This window comes from Rousettus aegyptiacus, unplaced genomic scaffold (assembly GCF_014176215.1).
Source record: "Rousettus aegyptiacus isolate mRouAeg1 unplaced genomic scaffold, mRouAeg1.p scaffold_m13_p_2, whole genome shotgun sequence".
Taxonomy (NCBI): domain Eukaryota; kingdom Metazoa; phylum Chordata; class Mammalia; order Chiroptera; family Pteropodidae; genus Rousettus; species Rousettus aegyptiacus.
In genome coordinates this window covers 77,400,305-77,415,628 of record NW_023416295.1, presented here as the reverse complement: position 1 = coordinate 77,415,628, position 15,324 = coordinate 77,400,305, and the positions used below count along the sequence as shown (strand labels likewise).

Here is a 15,324-nt window from a genome sequence, read left to right as displayed (position 1 = left end):
TTAATGGCAGAAGCTGTTCCCACAGACAGATCTCTTTTCACCTGGCTAGTGTTTCCACTTGTCCATCAAATTATTTCTTTTTCAATTAATTAGCTTACTTCATGTTCCAGAGAGAAAAACAGAAACAGGAGAAAATGTACCAACAACAAAAGAAAAGCACAGACAGTAGCTACAGATACGAGAGGACTGCAAGGGAGTAATCCCTCACTTGTGTCAGGGTTTTTGGTATGTATGTCAGGCTGCTAGTGTTTAAATATCTTGAGAGATGAAGCTGAAGGAATGATGCCCCAATCCAACCAGTTACTCCATTTAATAATGCTTAATTGCCCCCTTCTATATCTAATTGTGATTTTTTTCTAATGTTTCCTAACTTGACTAAATGAAATGATGGCCTGGGTGACAAGAATACAAAACACAGTACATAAGAAACCCCAAAATACCTAGAGAGAACAAACTGGAGAAAGAAAAATAAAAGCTGAAGGGAAACTGAAGATGCTTCTACTTATTAAGGCTCCTCTACAATCTTTTGAGATCTTTTATTTCTCTCTAACAAAATGATTGCTCTTGGTGCTACATATAATAATATTTCTCTTACTCGTGTTTTTGTCTTTCTCACAGGAAAATGACAAGCATGAACATTACTTAGCTTATGAATTTATCTCTGTTTACTTTCACTTATTTTTGTATTTTGAGACATGGCTTTCCCTTTGTGAACTGGGGAGTTTTTGCCCAGTCCCCACTCAGCAATCAAAGTATACCACAGATAACTGCTCAGTTTCATTACACATATTTCATTTAGGAAACTCTGTGACTTATTCCTATTTCTACCACTTAGCATTTGCCAGAGTCCCTCTGAGACTCATTTTAAAAATGGGGATGATAACATCCATTTTAGAGGTTGTTGGAACAAACAAATGACGTCCATTTTGTGCAAACACTATGTAAACTGTAAAGCACCAAACAAATGTGTACTGATAGATGTATTAAAGTGCTGGAAATATAAGATGTTCTGAGAAAGGAGGCTATGGGACTCATTAGGAAGCTCATGACTCTTGAGTCCCTTTCAAGAAACAACAGAGACTAAAAGAAAAGGGAAATAAATTATTAAAAATATCTGAGGCAGAAGGTAGAGTAGCCAGGGAGAACAGCGTGTAGGTTTAGTGGCATCTTCCTTCGTGTTCCCAGAACCTGTGCAGCCTGCTATTTTGACTCCTATTCCATTGTTGCACATATCTTTTTGCCTTTCCTCTCCCTGTCCAGCGTCCTGTGAACTGAGATTTCCAGGAAGTAGGCTCTATCAGGCAGACATCTTTGTGTCTCTAGCTCTTAGCTCAGTGTCTGCTAAGTACCACCAGCCTGCTAGGTTAATGTGTCACCTAGTGTGATAGACAGAATAACGTGATCCCCTCCCCACCTACACACACACACACACACACACACACACACACACACACTCCAACGCCCACATCCCAATACCGGACACCTGTGAATATGTTACCGTATATGGCAAAAGAGACTTGGCAGATGTGATTAAAATGAAGATCTTGAGATGAGAAGATTATCCTGGATTGTCTGAATGGGTTCAATGTAATCATAAGGTCCTTATAAAAGGAAAGAAGAAGGTCAAACTCCTTTTTCTAAGAAGATATGATAATGGAACCAGAGCTCAGAGTAATGCACTCTGAAGATGGAGGAAAGGGCCACAAGCCAAGGAATGCTGGAATCTGGAAAGGCAAGAAAATGATTCTGCTGTGAAGCCTACAAAAAGAATGTAGCCCTGCCAGTAACGTGATTTTGTACTTTTGACCTCCAGATTTATGAGAATAAATTTGTGTGGTTTTAAGCCACTAAATTTGTTACGGCAACAGGAAACTAACAGACTTACATAAAAAAAATAATTGAATAACTGTCATTTAAATGAATTAATAAGAAAATAAATGAATGGAAGAATCAAAAGAACTTTAGATAGAAAGTGGAAAGGTTTAGGTTCTGATCCCAACTTAGATAATAATCAGTGGGTAACGTGGGCCTTATCATGTAATCTTTCAGTATTCCTCAGCATAAAGAGCTGAGGCCATGGAGTCAGACAGACTAGGATTCAAATCCTTCTAGGCTACTTCCAGGCTGTGCATCTTTAGACAAATACTCACCTCTCTGAGCCTACGTCCAAATCTGTAAGATGAGGGTAGCGACAGTACCTCCTATACAAAGTTGTCGTGGGGAATGAATGAGCTACAATCTAGTTGCATTCAATGCGACTCTGAACTAGGTAAATTTGAAATTACAGTCACATACAAATGTGATTAATGTCACTTCATGCAGAAACACTGAAGTCATGTAAATTCTCCAAATTAAAAAATGAGTCGAGAACTGCACAATGACAAAACTGGTAAACTCTAAACTACCGACTGCCACATGGTGGCTCTGCCCCATCCTTTGGGAGAATTCATGTTGAATTATGCAAGTTATAAATTATACTAGTAACGAATTATGAGAGGTCTTCAGGAACACACGTCTTAAACAAAATATGACCACTTTTAATGCATGCGAAAAAATTAGCATGGGCCTGGGACAAAAGATAGCTTTTTACTATGTTATTATTACATTAGCTCAATGATGAAAGCCTCACAACAAACACTTCCACAGTGGAAAATGAAACTAACTCCAGCTTTCCCATGGGGCTACGCTTTACATGGGCCTCTGGCTTCTGTCAGAGAAAACTTGCTGTTGGAAAATCTGAGTCAGGTGTGCTAATAACACCCCACATTATGAAGAAATAAATCTCTCGGCTCTCACCTGAAACACAAGATTTGGCTTCTGGTAGGTATTAACTCTGTGCTACACTCTATCACCACGTACCTCTAGCACAGCCTATTTTGCTACTGTCAGCCACATTTAGAATATCAGAATTTGTGAGTTGGCAGGGACCTCCCTGGGCCTCAGCGCTACCTACCAAGACTTCTCTTTTTCTTCTCTCTACTCTCGTTTCTTGAATCCCCAGAGAACAAGGTTGCGTTTAGTAAATACTACAAGCTCAGTAAATATCTACTGAATGTGTAAATGATCTATGTAACCCATGTCTATCTTCCTTCCAGATAATGAGCCAGAGGTCAGTTATCGAGCAATAACCAAAAAATTCCTTTTTGTAGTATTAATTTCTCTCGCAGCAGCAGTCCCCAGACGTTTTGGCCCCAGGGACCGGTACTCTTGTGAGAATCTAATGCCTGATGATCTGAGGTAGAGCTGAGGCAGTGATGCTAGTGTTGGGGAGTGGCTGCAAATACAGAGGAAGCTTCACTTGCTTGAAGCTGCTCACCTCCTGCTATGCGGCCTGGGTCACTGACCATATGGGTCTGGAACCTGGGGTTTGGGGACCCCTGCCTTTGAGGGAAGAGCTGATTTCCTAAATAGACTGGGTCATAGAAGAAAACAGTTTTAAAACACATTTTTTGAAAAGTGTATCTGTCCAAGTAGTTCCTGGCTTCACAAAATGAACTCTGATGATGTTAAGTGTCTACACCACAGATTTGGCTAGCAAGTGATGGAGAGATGTGAAAAAAATGATCAAAAGAAAATAAGATCCTGGACGAGTCTTAAGGAGGAGATTTTAAAAAGCACAAGAGCAATGCTAAATTACTAAGTTCTAATTGAAGATTGGTGTGACCTGCGAGGGGGAACAAATTACTTATGTTTCAGATTCATATGACTCTTTTAGGCTTCACAGAACTTAATGCAGGATCAAGTACCCTTTTGTTTTTACGTAATCTCAATTTTCTACCAAAGCAGATACAATGCGTAGGAAAGACTCAGGGCTAGGAGAACTGAAGTCCTTACCCTAACTTTAAGAGACCTCACATTAGGCAAAGCAGAACATGTATTCTCTATGTAAAGACCAACCCCTTAAGAAAAATCTAAATCCTTTCATAAGAAATGGATTTTACTGATTTTTCTATTGTCTTTATGGTGCTAACTTTAATCTCCTCTGAGGCAACTTAAGTCAACTCTTTTCATTATATTCCCTGAAGATGGAGAACGGCCGCCCCTTCGTCCCAAGGTAGTCCTGGATATGTTTCAAGAGTCAACTACTGAGCACATAAACTTCTTAAGGCTAACTTTTCCTAGATTTCTTAACTTTGTATGATATTGTGAATTTTATGATCAGATTCCTCCCAACCTTTTTCATAAGCAGTTACATTGCACAGCAACCCAATCCGTGAATTCAGGGAAGCTAGTGTGAAAATATCTTTACCAGCGGGGTTCCTATGCTTGCCTCCTCAAACTCACTTGTTTTTTAGCCAGCAAATACCAAGAGCTGCTCAGTGATTTCTCAAATTTCTGCCCTTTTCCTTGCTTTCCTTAAATTTTTTAGCTCTCCATGCATAGTTGTGCAATGGATACTAGGGCTCTATTTGTGATTTAAGTGATTTTCAATGAAACTCTTCAACTTATCTATATAGTGTACCTGTGCTCTATAGCTGCCAGAGCCTTCTCATCTGTGTGGCCAACTTGGGTCATACTCAAGTTGTCCTGCTTCCTAGCATGGCCACTTTGCTAGTGTTAAAGAGTCATGGAATAAGGCCTTTGGGAAGATGACAATTTGTTACTTCATTGACCATTTACTCTCTTTGGATCTCTCTAGAGTTCACATCGCCTGAGGGGCAAGGCCATACCCATAGGCACAGGATACAAGCTTGACCTCATCCAGCTCTTATACACTTTCAGACTCACAATCATACTTTTTCTTACCTGACCATTATCCGGCTATCCTGAGCATCTTATTCTCCATGAGTCTGCCATGCAAATTCACACCACTGCCCCTTTATTTAGGCTTCCCCTCTGCCTCAAACGTCCTTTCTCTTATTTTCTATTCTTCAGGCCCACTTCAAATGTCCAACTGATGGGAGTATTCCTTAACTCCCCAGACAGGGTGAGTCACTTCCCCCTCACCCCTCCGTGTTCCCAGAGAACGCTGTAGATACCTCTTATAGTTCTGATTGCAGAGAACTGCAATATTTTCTATAGGTCTCTCTGTTTCACTGCAAAGTTCTTTTTTACAGCTTCTTAAAAACCAAATCTATAAGTTCTTTCACAGGAGTTCAAGAAATGAGTGAGTTATAGATACAGAGAACATTTTGAGGGTTGCTAGATGGGAGGGTGGTTGGGATGGGTAAAAAAGGGGAAGGGATTAAGAAGTACAAATTGGTAATTACAAAATAGTCATGAGCATATAAAATATAGCATAAGGAATACAGTCAATAATATTGTAATAACTATGTATTGTGTCAAATGGGTATTAGATGTACTGGGTGATCACTTCATAAGTTATATAAATGTCTAATCACTATCTTGTATACCTGAAACTAACATAACAGTATATGCCAACTATAATTGAAAATAAATTATTTTAAAAAAGAAATAAATGAGTTAAATAAACATGTACATGATTCTTCAAACAGAGTAATTATATAGCTCTGAGAACCAGGGTCTGGATCATACTTGCTTATTTATCTCTGGGTTAGGAAAGACAGAGCTAGAAAAATAAGAGAAAAACAAGCTGACCATTACCCAATCAAGAGCAAGAAACATGGTGTACCTGATAGACCATTATACTAACAGTTTCTTCTTTTTTCTGCTCTGTAGGTCCTTGACTCTGTAATAGATTTCGTACGGTTTCTTCCATCCTGAAAAACAAAATTTTTAAAGAAGGTTTCCTATTAACATGAGTCTGTTCCCGTTAGTAGAAATCATTCTTCAATGTATATTTCCTAAGCTTAAACCTGAAAATTTCTTTTCTCTTCTCTTGCCTTCATCCCCTATATCAAGAATCTGTCATAAAGTCCTTTAAAATCATTTTTCAGAATGTCTCTGGGTTCTTTCTTTTTACCACTTAGGTCCCTATCCTTGTACTCATAAAAACATCTCGCAATATCCTTCTCCATTTTCAATTGTTCTTTTTTAATCTGACGCAGTGTCACCAAATTAATCTTCTTGATACCACTTTGATTTTTTAAAATCAATTTCCAAAGTTGACAAATATCACACGGATGTATTTTCACCATATACTGTGAAGTCTTCCCATGGTGGTCTTCTCATGCCAGCACGCAGAAATATACTTTATTCTTTTTAGCTATTTCCCTGTATTTCACCATGTGACTAATGTGACACCATAAATTATCTAAACATTCCCCTGCTGACAGAATTGAAATTACTTTGAAATTTTTGCTATTTCAAACAATAAATATTTTTACACATGTCTTAGTACACATTTATGAATACTTCTATAGTTATAACAGATATCGTTTGTTATGATCCTATTTTGTTTTAAATACCCACACTACCTCCAAATTGCCCAAAAGTAAAGAGTGAAACAAACACACCCTTTTCCATTTCCAGACATTGTCTTATGCTATGACTACTTCTTAGAATGCCAACACCCTCTTTATACTCTCAAATCCCACCCATCTTTCAAAGCCCAGCTCAAGTTCCACTTCTTAAGAGATTTCTTCAGTGGTCCCCCATGTCTTTGAATTCATATAGCTTTATACTTTAAATCATTCATTCTATAACTTAAAAATAAAACAACACTTTAAATGCTCAAATATTTTATATAGTCTTATCTTGTCTTCTGAAGTAAATTACCATATTTGGTATAGAAACATGTCACATATTATGTGTCTCCCTTAATTATGCATGAAGTAGGTATTTGGTAGACATTGTTATATGAATCCTTTGTTACTTTATTTTAAAAAAAATATTACTTATTCTGTGCCAGGCATTCATTATGTGTATTTGAACTGTGTTTGAATGACCTTGTCCTTGGGGCCCATCCATGAAGATTCATGGACCAGAACTCTGAAAGCAGAACACCTGAACTAAATGCACTGAACACAGTGCTTCCTTGCCCAAAAACTGAACTCGTTGTCTCACAGTTTCATGTTGAAGCACTTTTTGTAATTTTTTAAATTTTTGGTGACTCTATAGGATACTATTTTCAGAGAGAAAGCAGGCTGGTCCAGCTTCTCTCTCTTACATAAGGTTTCTAGCATGGCAAATTAAGGGGTCTAAGATACCCATGAATTCCCTGAAGTGGTACATAACCAGGGTAGTGTAGTTCAAAATGCCAACATTTCTAATATGGCATACAACTATGTAGGGCAGAATGAGAAACTAGTCTGCAAACAAACTTGTCCAGTCAGGGAAATTCTGCCTTTACAGGGAATAGCACCATAACCCATTAAGGACTTCAAGAAGACAGTAGACATCGATGATGAGTGCTCAGAGAATGATGCGTGACCACATATTTATGCAAACCATCTCTTCTTGTGTCCAGCTAGGAAAACAAAATCTGTTTCCTGTATTTTCACAGATCTTATGCTATTAATGGTAGTAACTCAAAATTATTTAGTACTATGAACTTGTCAAAGAATTCTCTCAAATATTTGTCATTATAATATACTTTAAAAATATCATTATATCTACATGGTGGATGAGAAAGCTGAGGCAACAGGAAGGTTAAATGGCTTACTTACAGGATCATGGTTAGTTGGATAGGAAGTTAGGATTAAACCATTTTTATTGACTGTAAAAACAGCAGCCACTTTCCCTTAGGCCTTATTTCCATGCAGGGAATTATTTTAATTGAAGAAGAGTCTCAGCTCCTAATTAGGAGTTATCTTGGTGAACACTTAGTGGCTGCTGAGCCCAAGAAGGCACAATATTTTTTTCTGACTTGAATAAAGCTTAACATCTGGTAGAAGAGACAAACTAAGCTTATGTGAAAAAAAAAAGGGTGAAGAAGTCATGAATTCTGAAATAAAAACTGATCAGAGCCAATCTCTAATACTTAATGTCTCTGTATATAAACAGAAACGATCTCTTGAATGGTAGTAGAGTTTTCATGATGTGTGCCAAATCTATCATAGATAGGAAAAGTAATGATAAACAGCGATGGTTTATCCAAGGTCACTCAGGTTATGTATGACAGATAAGAAACTAACCTCTGGTTTTCTGAATATTAGTCTACTTTCTTCCTACCTTAGCACAAAGGCTAGAGTTCTTTCTTATTTCAAGCCTTATTTCATTCATTTATAAACATTTGGCATAAATGTGTCCCAACACTTAGAACTCAGTTAAAATTAAAATTGTGTCTTTTAAAAAAATAAGTTAAAATACAACTCTCTCTGTGCATATCTTGCTGAATTATCTCTTCCATATAATTAAAAGTGCTATGCACAGATTGCTGAATCAAAAAGAAAAAAAAATCTATACACCTTTTCCATATTTTTCTTGGCTTTGTATTTTTTTTTTTTAAAAGAGGCGGACGGGAAGTTGTTAAAACAGAATCTCAAACATCCCAGACTTACAATAATACTGTGGGCACGTTTCTGGCACTGCTTTATGATGAATTAAAACCAATTACATTTCCAAGCTACAACTTGGAACAGAGTTGCAGGGACCAATCTCAACTCTTGGTAAAAAATTAAGTTGTCTGATCTTTTCATAACCTTTATGAATCTGGTCGGAGAAACAATATTTTGAACCTGATGAAAATAGAACATTATGTATTCCCTGATGACATCCTCTTTTTCTTTTTCTTTTTTTTTAATTCTCATTTACCAAACTTCTCTATTTTCCAGAAAATCAGACTGTGAGGCATCATCCATTGCTGATCAAATGCCCAATGACATTTTACTTCATTTTATTATTTTGATAGCTGAGGTATATGATTTAGTTCATTTTATTATTTTGATAGCTGAGGTATATGCATTGCCAGTCTGCACACAGAATAATTTTATCATGTTTCCCAAATGTGATTAGGAATAAGCCAATTCTTTTCCTTAGGTCAGATGTCAGCAAAGGATTTTTTTTTTTAAGTTGCTGACTGGCACAATTTATCCTTAAACACTGACCTTAATCAAAGTCTTCTAGTTCCTTTTCTTTTTTCTTTTGTCTGGCCTGAGTCTAAATCCTTTCTTCTAAATATTGGTCAAGTAGCTAATATAACTAAAAATACATGGCCAACATTTTTTAAAGTATATTTATATTTAGTGAAATATAATGAGTTTTAATGTATAATAAACTATTTTTAAAAAGTTAAGACCTATACAAGTCAGGAAAAATAAGTTCATATGTAAACAGTATATTTCAGGTTAGGTAGGTATGTGTGTATGTATATGTATATAAATCTAGCTATTTTAATTCATCAAAAATAAATTCCATGTTTTAAGGTACATATCATTTAATTAATAAATTCCTACTATAGTATTTCTTCTGGGGGAAGATAAAAACCCAAACAAAGATAATTTTTGCTTAAAAAAGGCACTAATTTAAAGTTAGGAAAATAGAGCATTAAATAAGAACATATGAACAGCAACAAAAACAATTCAAAGCTACACAAGAGCAGGACTAGTGAGGCTTTGTACTGAACATCTCTCCCTGAACCCAGGCACCTTTGTCGGGCACCCCTATTTAAAGTACAGATCACTGGGGTACTTGTCATTGGACCTAATGTCTCATAGAAGGTCTCTCTAGACACCAAAGGAAGATCATTCTAGAAGTAAATGTTAAAAGATAGTGATTTCCTGAATCCTTTCAAGGCAGGAAACCACCTAATCATTCAGGGACTGATACGATCAGATTTCTTTACATTCAGAGAATGTGATTTGGGTCCCAAAGACGTTGACTTATTCAGTAAAGAAAATACAATTAGAAAACATGATCCCAAGCTACCTTAGGAGCTGTTTCTTCTAACAGCACCTAAAGGAATGTGGACTTTTCCACATCCCGTCCTTTACTACAGATCTAGCCCTCTATTTTGCACCTCTAGGAAATCATCAGGACCTCAGACTAAAGTGTTCTTTGATGCCATCTGTCATCAGATCTTCAGTTTAGCATAACTTTATTTTTGACAGAAATAGAACAACATAAACATAAAAGAAGAAGCTACCTTCCCCAACTCAAATTGGTATCTGATGGGCTCTTTAACTGAAAGCTGAACTGAGTTATATTTTTAAGAAATATTTTAATATGTTACTTGCTGGTTAATAATATAAATTGATAATAAAATTAACAATAAAATTGTTCAACATCCCCATACACTTTCTTATATGGGCGGCCGCAAGACCATAACTCATTCACTTCTGCTAAAAGTGCATGCCATATTCCATTTTATTCACCTATATCGTGAAGTTTGTCAAGAGCTGTTCCTGTGACTTGCAAATTGCTTTTCCTTGTGTTTCTCTGCATTTGACTCCCAATCTTCCCACTTTGCAAAAGTGTGTCGACTTAACTAAGAGTGCTATTATGATTAAACTTCATCTTAAGAACAGGAAGAGTAGGACTGGGGTTAAAACAGAAAGTTGATATTGGGGCTTGAGTCACTGCAGTGCCTCTCCTTCACCTCAGCCTCCTCCCCATGAAAGCATGGTGTGATGTGACCCCATATGGAGGACACTACTCATCCTGGAAAGTCAATGGCCATTTGAGGACAAGCATACGTCCTGTATCTGCTGGGAAAATGAAGAGTTACAATAAAATACTAGTTATCTTTCACTGGATGCCTATTAGGAAGGTTAAAAAAGCTTAAGCACACTACAACTGGATTATTTAGAAAAAAATATTGATTTATTTTTCTTGAGCCCTATATGCTGACTAGCATTAACTTTTGTCTCAAACCTGAGTTTAAATGTTAGACTTAGTCTAGCTTGATGGATTTTTAATGGGTTTTAAAATCCATTGAAAAACAGGTGTCTATCAATAAGAGAATACACAAACAACCATTATATATTTCTTACACCGGAATACTATTGAGCAATCAAAAGGAATAAGCTAATACATGCAACGATATAGAATAATCTCAAAAACACTACATCTAGTGAAAGAAGCCATATGCCAAAGACTAAACACTATGAATCCATTTATATATATATTAGTACAGGAAAATTAATCTCTGATAGAAATTTTAAGAACAGTGATTTTCTCAGAGGCAGAGATGAGGCAGAGATGGGTTGGGAAAGGACACAAAAAACTTTCTGGGAGATGATCACGCCCTATATCTCAGATCTCCACAGAGGTTTGTATTGCATAGATATATGCATTTGTTTAAATTCATCCAATGCTACATTTAAGATTTATATATTTCAATGTTTCTAAATTTTACTTTGAAAGAAAAAAATTTGTAAAAAATTTTGGAACTTTAATTAATGATATTCATGTTCAAGTATGTATATAATTTGGGGTAAATTGTATTGATGCCTGCAACTTACTTTGAAATACCTCAAAAATTAGATTGTTAGATGGAGAGAGAGATGGTGAGATGGATATATGGCTAGATATGTAAATATCATATAAGCAAGTATAGTAAATATGAGTTGTAGAATCTGGTTGGTAGGTATATGACATTCATAGTAAAATTAAATTTTTTTAACTTCTCTGCATGTTTAAATTTTTTTAGACCCAATTGTTGACAGTGTTATTTTTTAAATTTATTCTTATTTTATTTTTGTAGACCATTTATCTTCTGGATAACAGTGTTTAGCATCTCAGAAGAGGAGTACACTGCTTCTTTTCTACAGAAAGTTCCTAGCCATGTGCAGATCTGGTCGGGTGGATCATGGTCTTTGTAGAGTAGGGAGACTTAAGTGTGGTGCCATCTTATATCTGGACAGAAGTCCATTGTCCCCAGGTTTGTTGCTGTTGGCCCTTTTGGCTCTATATCTGAAAGTCCTTAGGCTGTTCCAAGTCTGTTCATTCTACTTGGTCACAGCTTTGTGGTATGTTTAGCACTCTGACTGACCACCTTAGCCTCTGTTGGCTTTGCTAAATCTCAGGTGCCACTTCCACCAAGCATGCTGATCTGGCAGTCTGTCTCCAGACACTCCTGTAAGGGTGCCCTTGCTGCACCACAGCAGGTCTCAAAGTAGGCCCAAGGGTCTCCAGTCAGCTTCTAAACCACAAAGAATGAAGGCAGCCTGGAAGGATAAAACCCAGGGCCTCTTTTACGCATAAACATAATGGACCATCAAGTGGACATGGCCATGCCCCATTAGATGTGTGGGCATGGTCCTTTTCTAAAATATTAGAGAAGAAGCAGAGATATATAAACATCCATCTGTTTTCCATGTAATCTACCATATAAAGACCTAGTTTCACTCTTCTGTTTCTCTTTTCTTCATCCTTCTGGGTATCTGCAGCCTTCTCATTTCTTCTCAATATCGTGTCTGGGTCCTTTCTGACTCCAATCTCTTAGCTAAGTTCATTTATGTCATTTACAAAGGTGAACTGAAGTATTTTCCCTACACACTGAGAAAGCAGTATGATCCAGGCCATCTAGACTTGCTTGGTCTTTCATATACTAAAGGAGGGAGAATGAAGGGATCTGGGTAATTTTTATTTAAAATGACAGCATCTGCACAAGGCCTCATCTTATTGTTTAATCCTTTTTTTGCAGAATTTGCATATCTCTACCTTCATTCTCTTTGAATTCCTAAGGAAAACTGGAGAAAAGCTCTAGTACTCAGAATGACAAAATAGAAAATTACTTAGATTTTAGATATATATATTTATATATTACTTTGTTACAACTACTCCATGACAAGCACTGTTTGACTTAATCCTTACAAGTCTACAGGGTGGGTACTACTATCTGCATTTTTATTTTTATTTACATATGTATTCATTCATTTATTAATTAAAAATGAAGAAATCGAGGTCCCATGAGACTAAGGAACTAATTGAAGGTCATACTCTTCATGATGGTAGAATTTATACTGGAACCAATATTTGATTCAAAAACTTGAAATATTTTTCTACTGTGCCAAAACAGCATTCAAGCAAACATTTAAACCATGCTAGTGTTTCCTTGGTGGGGTATGAGCATTTTCTGCCATTTCGTTAATCATGTGTCGATATCTCAATCAGTGGGTTCTTGTTACTTGCGAATGCTCTGTACTTGAATTCAGGCTTTCTCCCAATTAAATTAAGTTTCTTCTAAACCCAGGTTCACACACAGTGACACATTTTAACATGTTATTTTTAGTACAGCTTTTATTATAACCTATAGCCCCCCAAAAAATACCTATCAAAGCATTCAATACTAGCTATTCATGGAAAAATATACCCTACCCTCAGGGTACTCTACATTCCAACCAAATGCCACAGAAAGAAAATGCTAGCCAAGACTTGATCTCTTCTTTCTGTAAGGGAGAAACCCTCATTTTGTGCTTTCTTAGCACTCTTAAGCTCTTCTCTGAGGTAGCATCATAGCACCTTGTTAACAATGTAATTTTCTTGAGGCCAGTGACTGTGCCTTATTGTTTATCTTATCTCTAGCAACTAAGCATAGCTACTGTTACTGGGTAGGTAGTCAGTAAATTATTTTTCAGTAAATGAATGAAACTAATAGTTTTTTTTTTTCACTTATTCCCTGGCGCCTTCCATTTTCTCTTCCCCACAGACCTACATGTAGATCTAACTAGTCATAGAGAAGTACTGATAAATGAAAGGTGCTGAGGAGCGAAGTCTTGAGCTGCGACACGTGGAGCTAATATGCAGGGCTCCTAGTCATTAGTAAAACAAACCAAATACCTTCCAGATATAACTCCATGCTCTTTCTGCCACATCAATTATAGAGTCCACAGTCCACAGTTTCATCTGCAGCTACTTAGCTTAGTTAGTTAGAACAATATCCTAATGAGGCCAGGGTTCTAGATGCAATTTCTAGCTTGAACATCCTTTACTATCACCAGACTCCTGACAGACTAATCTCTTCCAAGATAGCCTACTGCTTCACTGCTAGGGGAGAGAGGATAGGAGAATTATCTTAATAAAAAACATATTTTGCAAGGCCTTCCATATCATTTGCTCTTAAATTTATTTTTTTCCACTCTACTTTCATTGCTTTTCTGAGAAACCTATCTTTTCTGCCCATTTTAACTGCAGTGCAAAGCATTCCTCAAGTTTGGGAGTGAAAAGAAAAGTTGACTAATTTTCAGTTCCAAGAGAAACTGTTCATGTGGAAACTTTGCTAGTTTAGAGCTGGGTTCTACCAAACTGCACCAACTTGTTTTCCTAGAAAATGAGAATTTCCTCACTTAGAAGCTAGCACATCTAAGCATGTAAGCAGGGACAATCCCCAGGTCAGCTGTAACTGTGCTGTTCTTAACCCAATCCCTGCTGATTCTCACTGTAACAGCTAGGAACAGTAAATCTACAGTGAAGATAACAGAAAACTAAGCCAAAACTGAAAGTCACTCTGGATAAATGTCGAAGAGCTGGAATTTGTTATTTCTTTCCTAGATGATATATATTTTTAATCGGCACAAATTTTGCAAGAATAATACCATTTCCCAGAAACAATGGGGCTCTAATTCACTCATGGGGATGCCACATCAATTCATAAACAGATCGAAAGGTGCTAGTCCAATTTGAATTATTGCATCACTCCAGGGCCATCTGTATGTGAGCAGAAAGCAACGTAAATTTTCTCAGAGGCAGGCTTGTGCTGATCTTGCATGGGAAGCTCACTGCACAGAGAGAGGCCGATTTGGTGAGGGCAAGGAAGCAAGCAGAGATATGCATTCAGACAAGTTCCATTTTCCACATGGAGTTGGAGGGAATCCCCTGAATGTTAACAAGCAAATCTCAAGGTTTTTTTGCTCAACAGTGGCAGAAAACAAAATTGCATTTATGGATTCATGTGTTTGCAGCATTCACATTTTCTAGCATTAGGAGGGAGGGCAGGGGTGACAAAGAGAAGGAGAGAATACCCCATGTATGCCAGTGACTGCCAGGAAGTATACTTCACTAGCTTTCATGATCCTGGTTGACACTCTGAAAACAGGGTTGATGCTCTATCCCAAGAATTGACATGATGTCTACAAAATCAGTTACTTCCATTGATGGAGTAGGTTTTTAATTAATGCTATAGTTACTAATATGATTATTAATTTTATTAACACAAAATAGTTAATAGTTCATATAATCACCCATGTTCAGTCTCATGAGCTCATCTACTTAACATCAAAATCTACTCTTGTAATGTGTACTGATAGAATTCTTCAAAATAATGAATTTCCACAAATAAACCCAGCTTTAGTTGTTTTACAATTTATTTTCTCACATAGTCTGAAGCACAAATGTTCTTTGAGTCTAATAATGCTCAAAAGAACTTTGAATTGCTAAGACAACTACTTTTAATATAAAAGTATTTATGATTGGGGGAACAGATCTTTATAGATCAGTATCAAAATTGGAGAAATCTTGACATTACTAGACAGCTTAATTTATTATTGGCCCTCAATATTTATTCTTATTCGCCACTGTTGA

General features: G+C 36.7%; 1 protein-coding gene across 20 annotated transcripts in view; it reads right to left on the bottom strand.

The window, feature by feature from the left end:
* Positions 1 to 15,324, bottom strand: part of NCKAP5 (NCK associated protein 5) — a 909,219-nt gene that overhangs the window by 299,732 nt on the left and 594,163 nt on the right. For all 20 annotated transcript variants that reach the window (XM_036235766.1, XM_036235765.1, XM_036235763.1 and 17 more), the window contains one exon: positions 5,594 to 5,681. In XM_036235766.1, the coding sequence (XP_036091659.1) occupies positions 5,594 to 5,681 (88 nt within the window). The remainder of the gene's footprint in view (positions 1 to 5,593; positions 5,682 to 15,324) is intronic.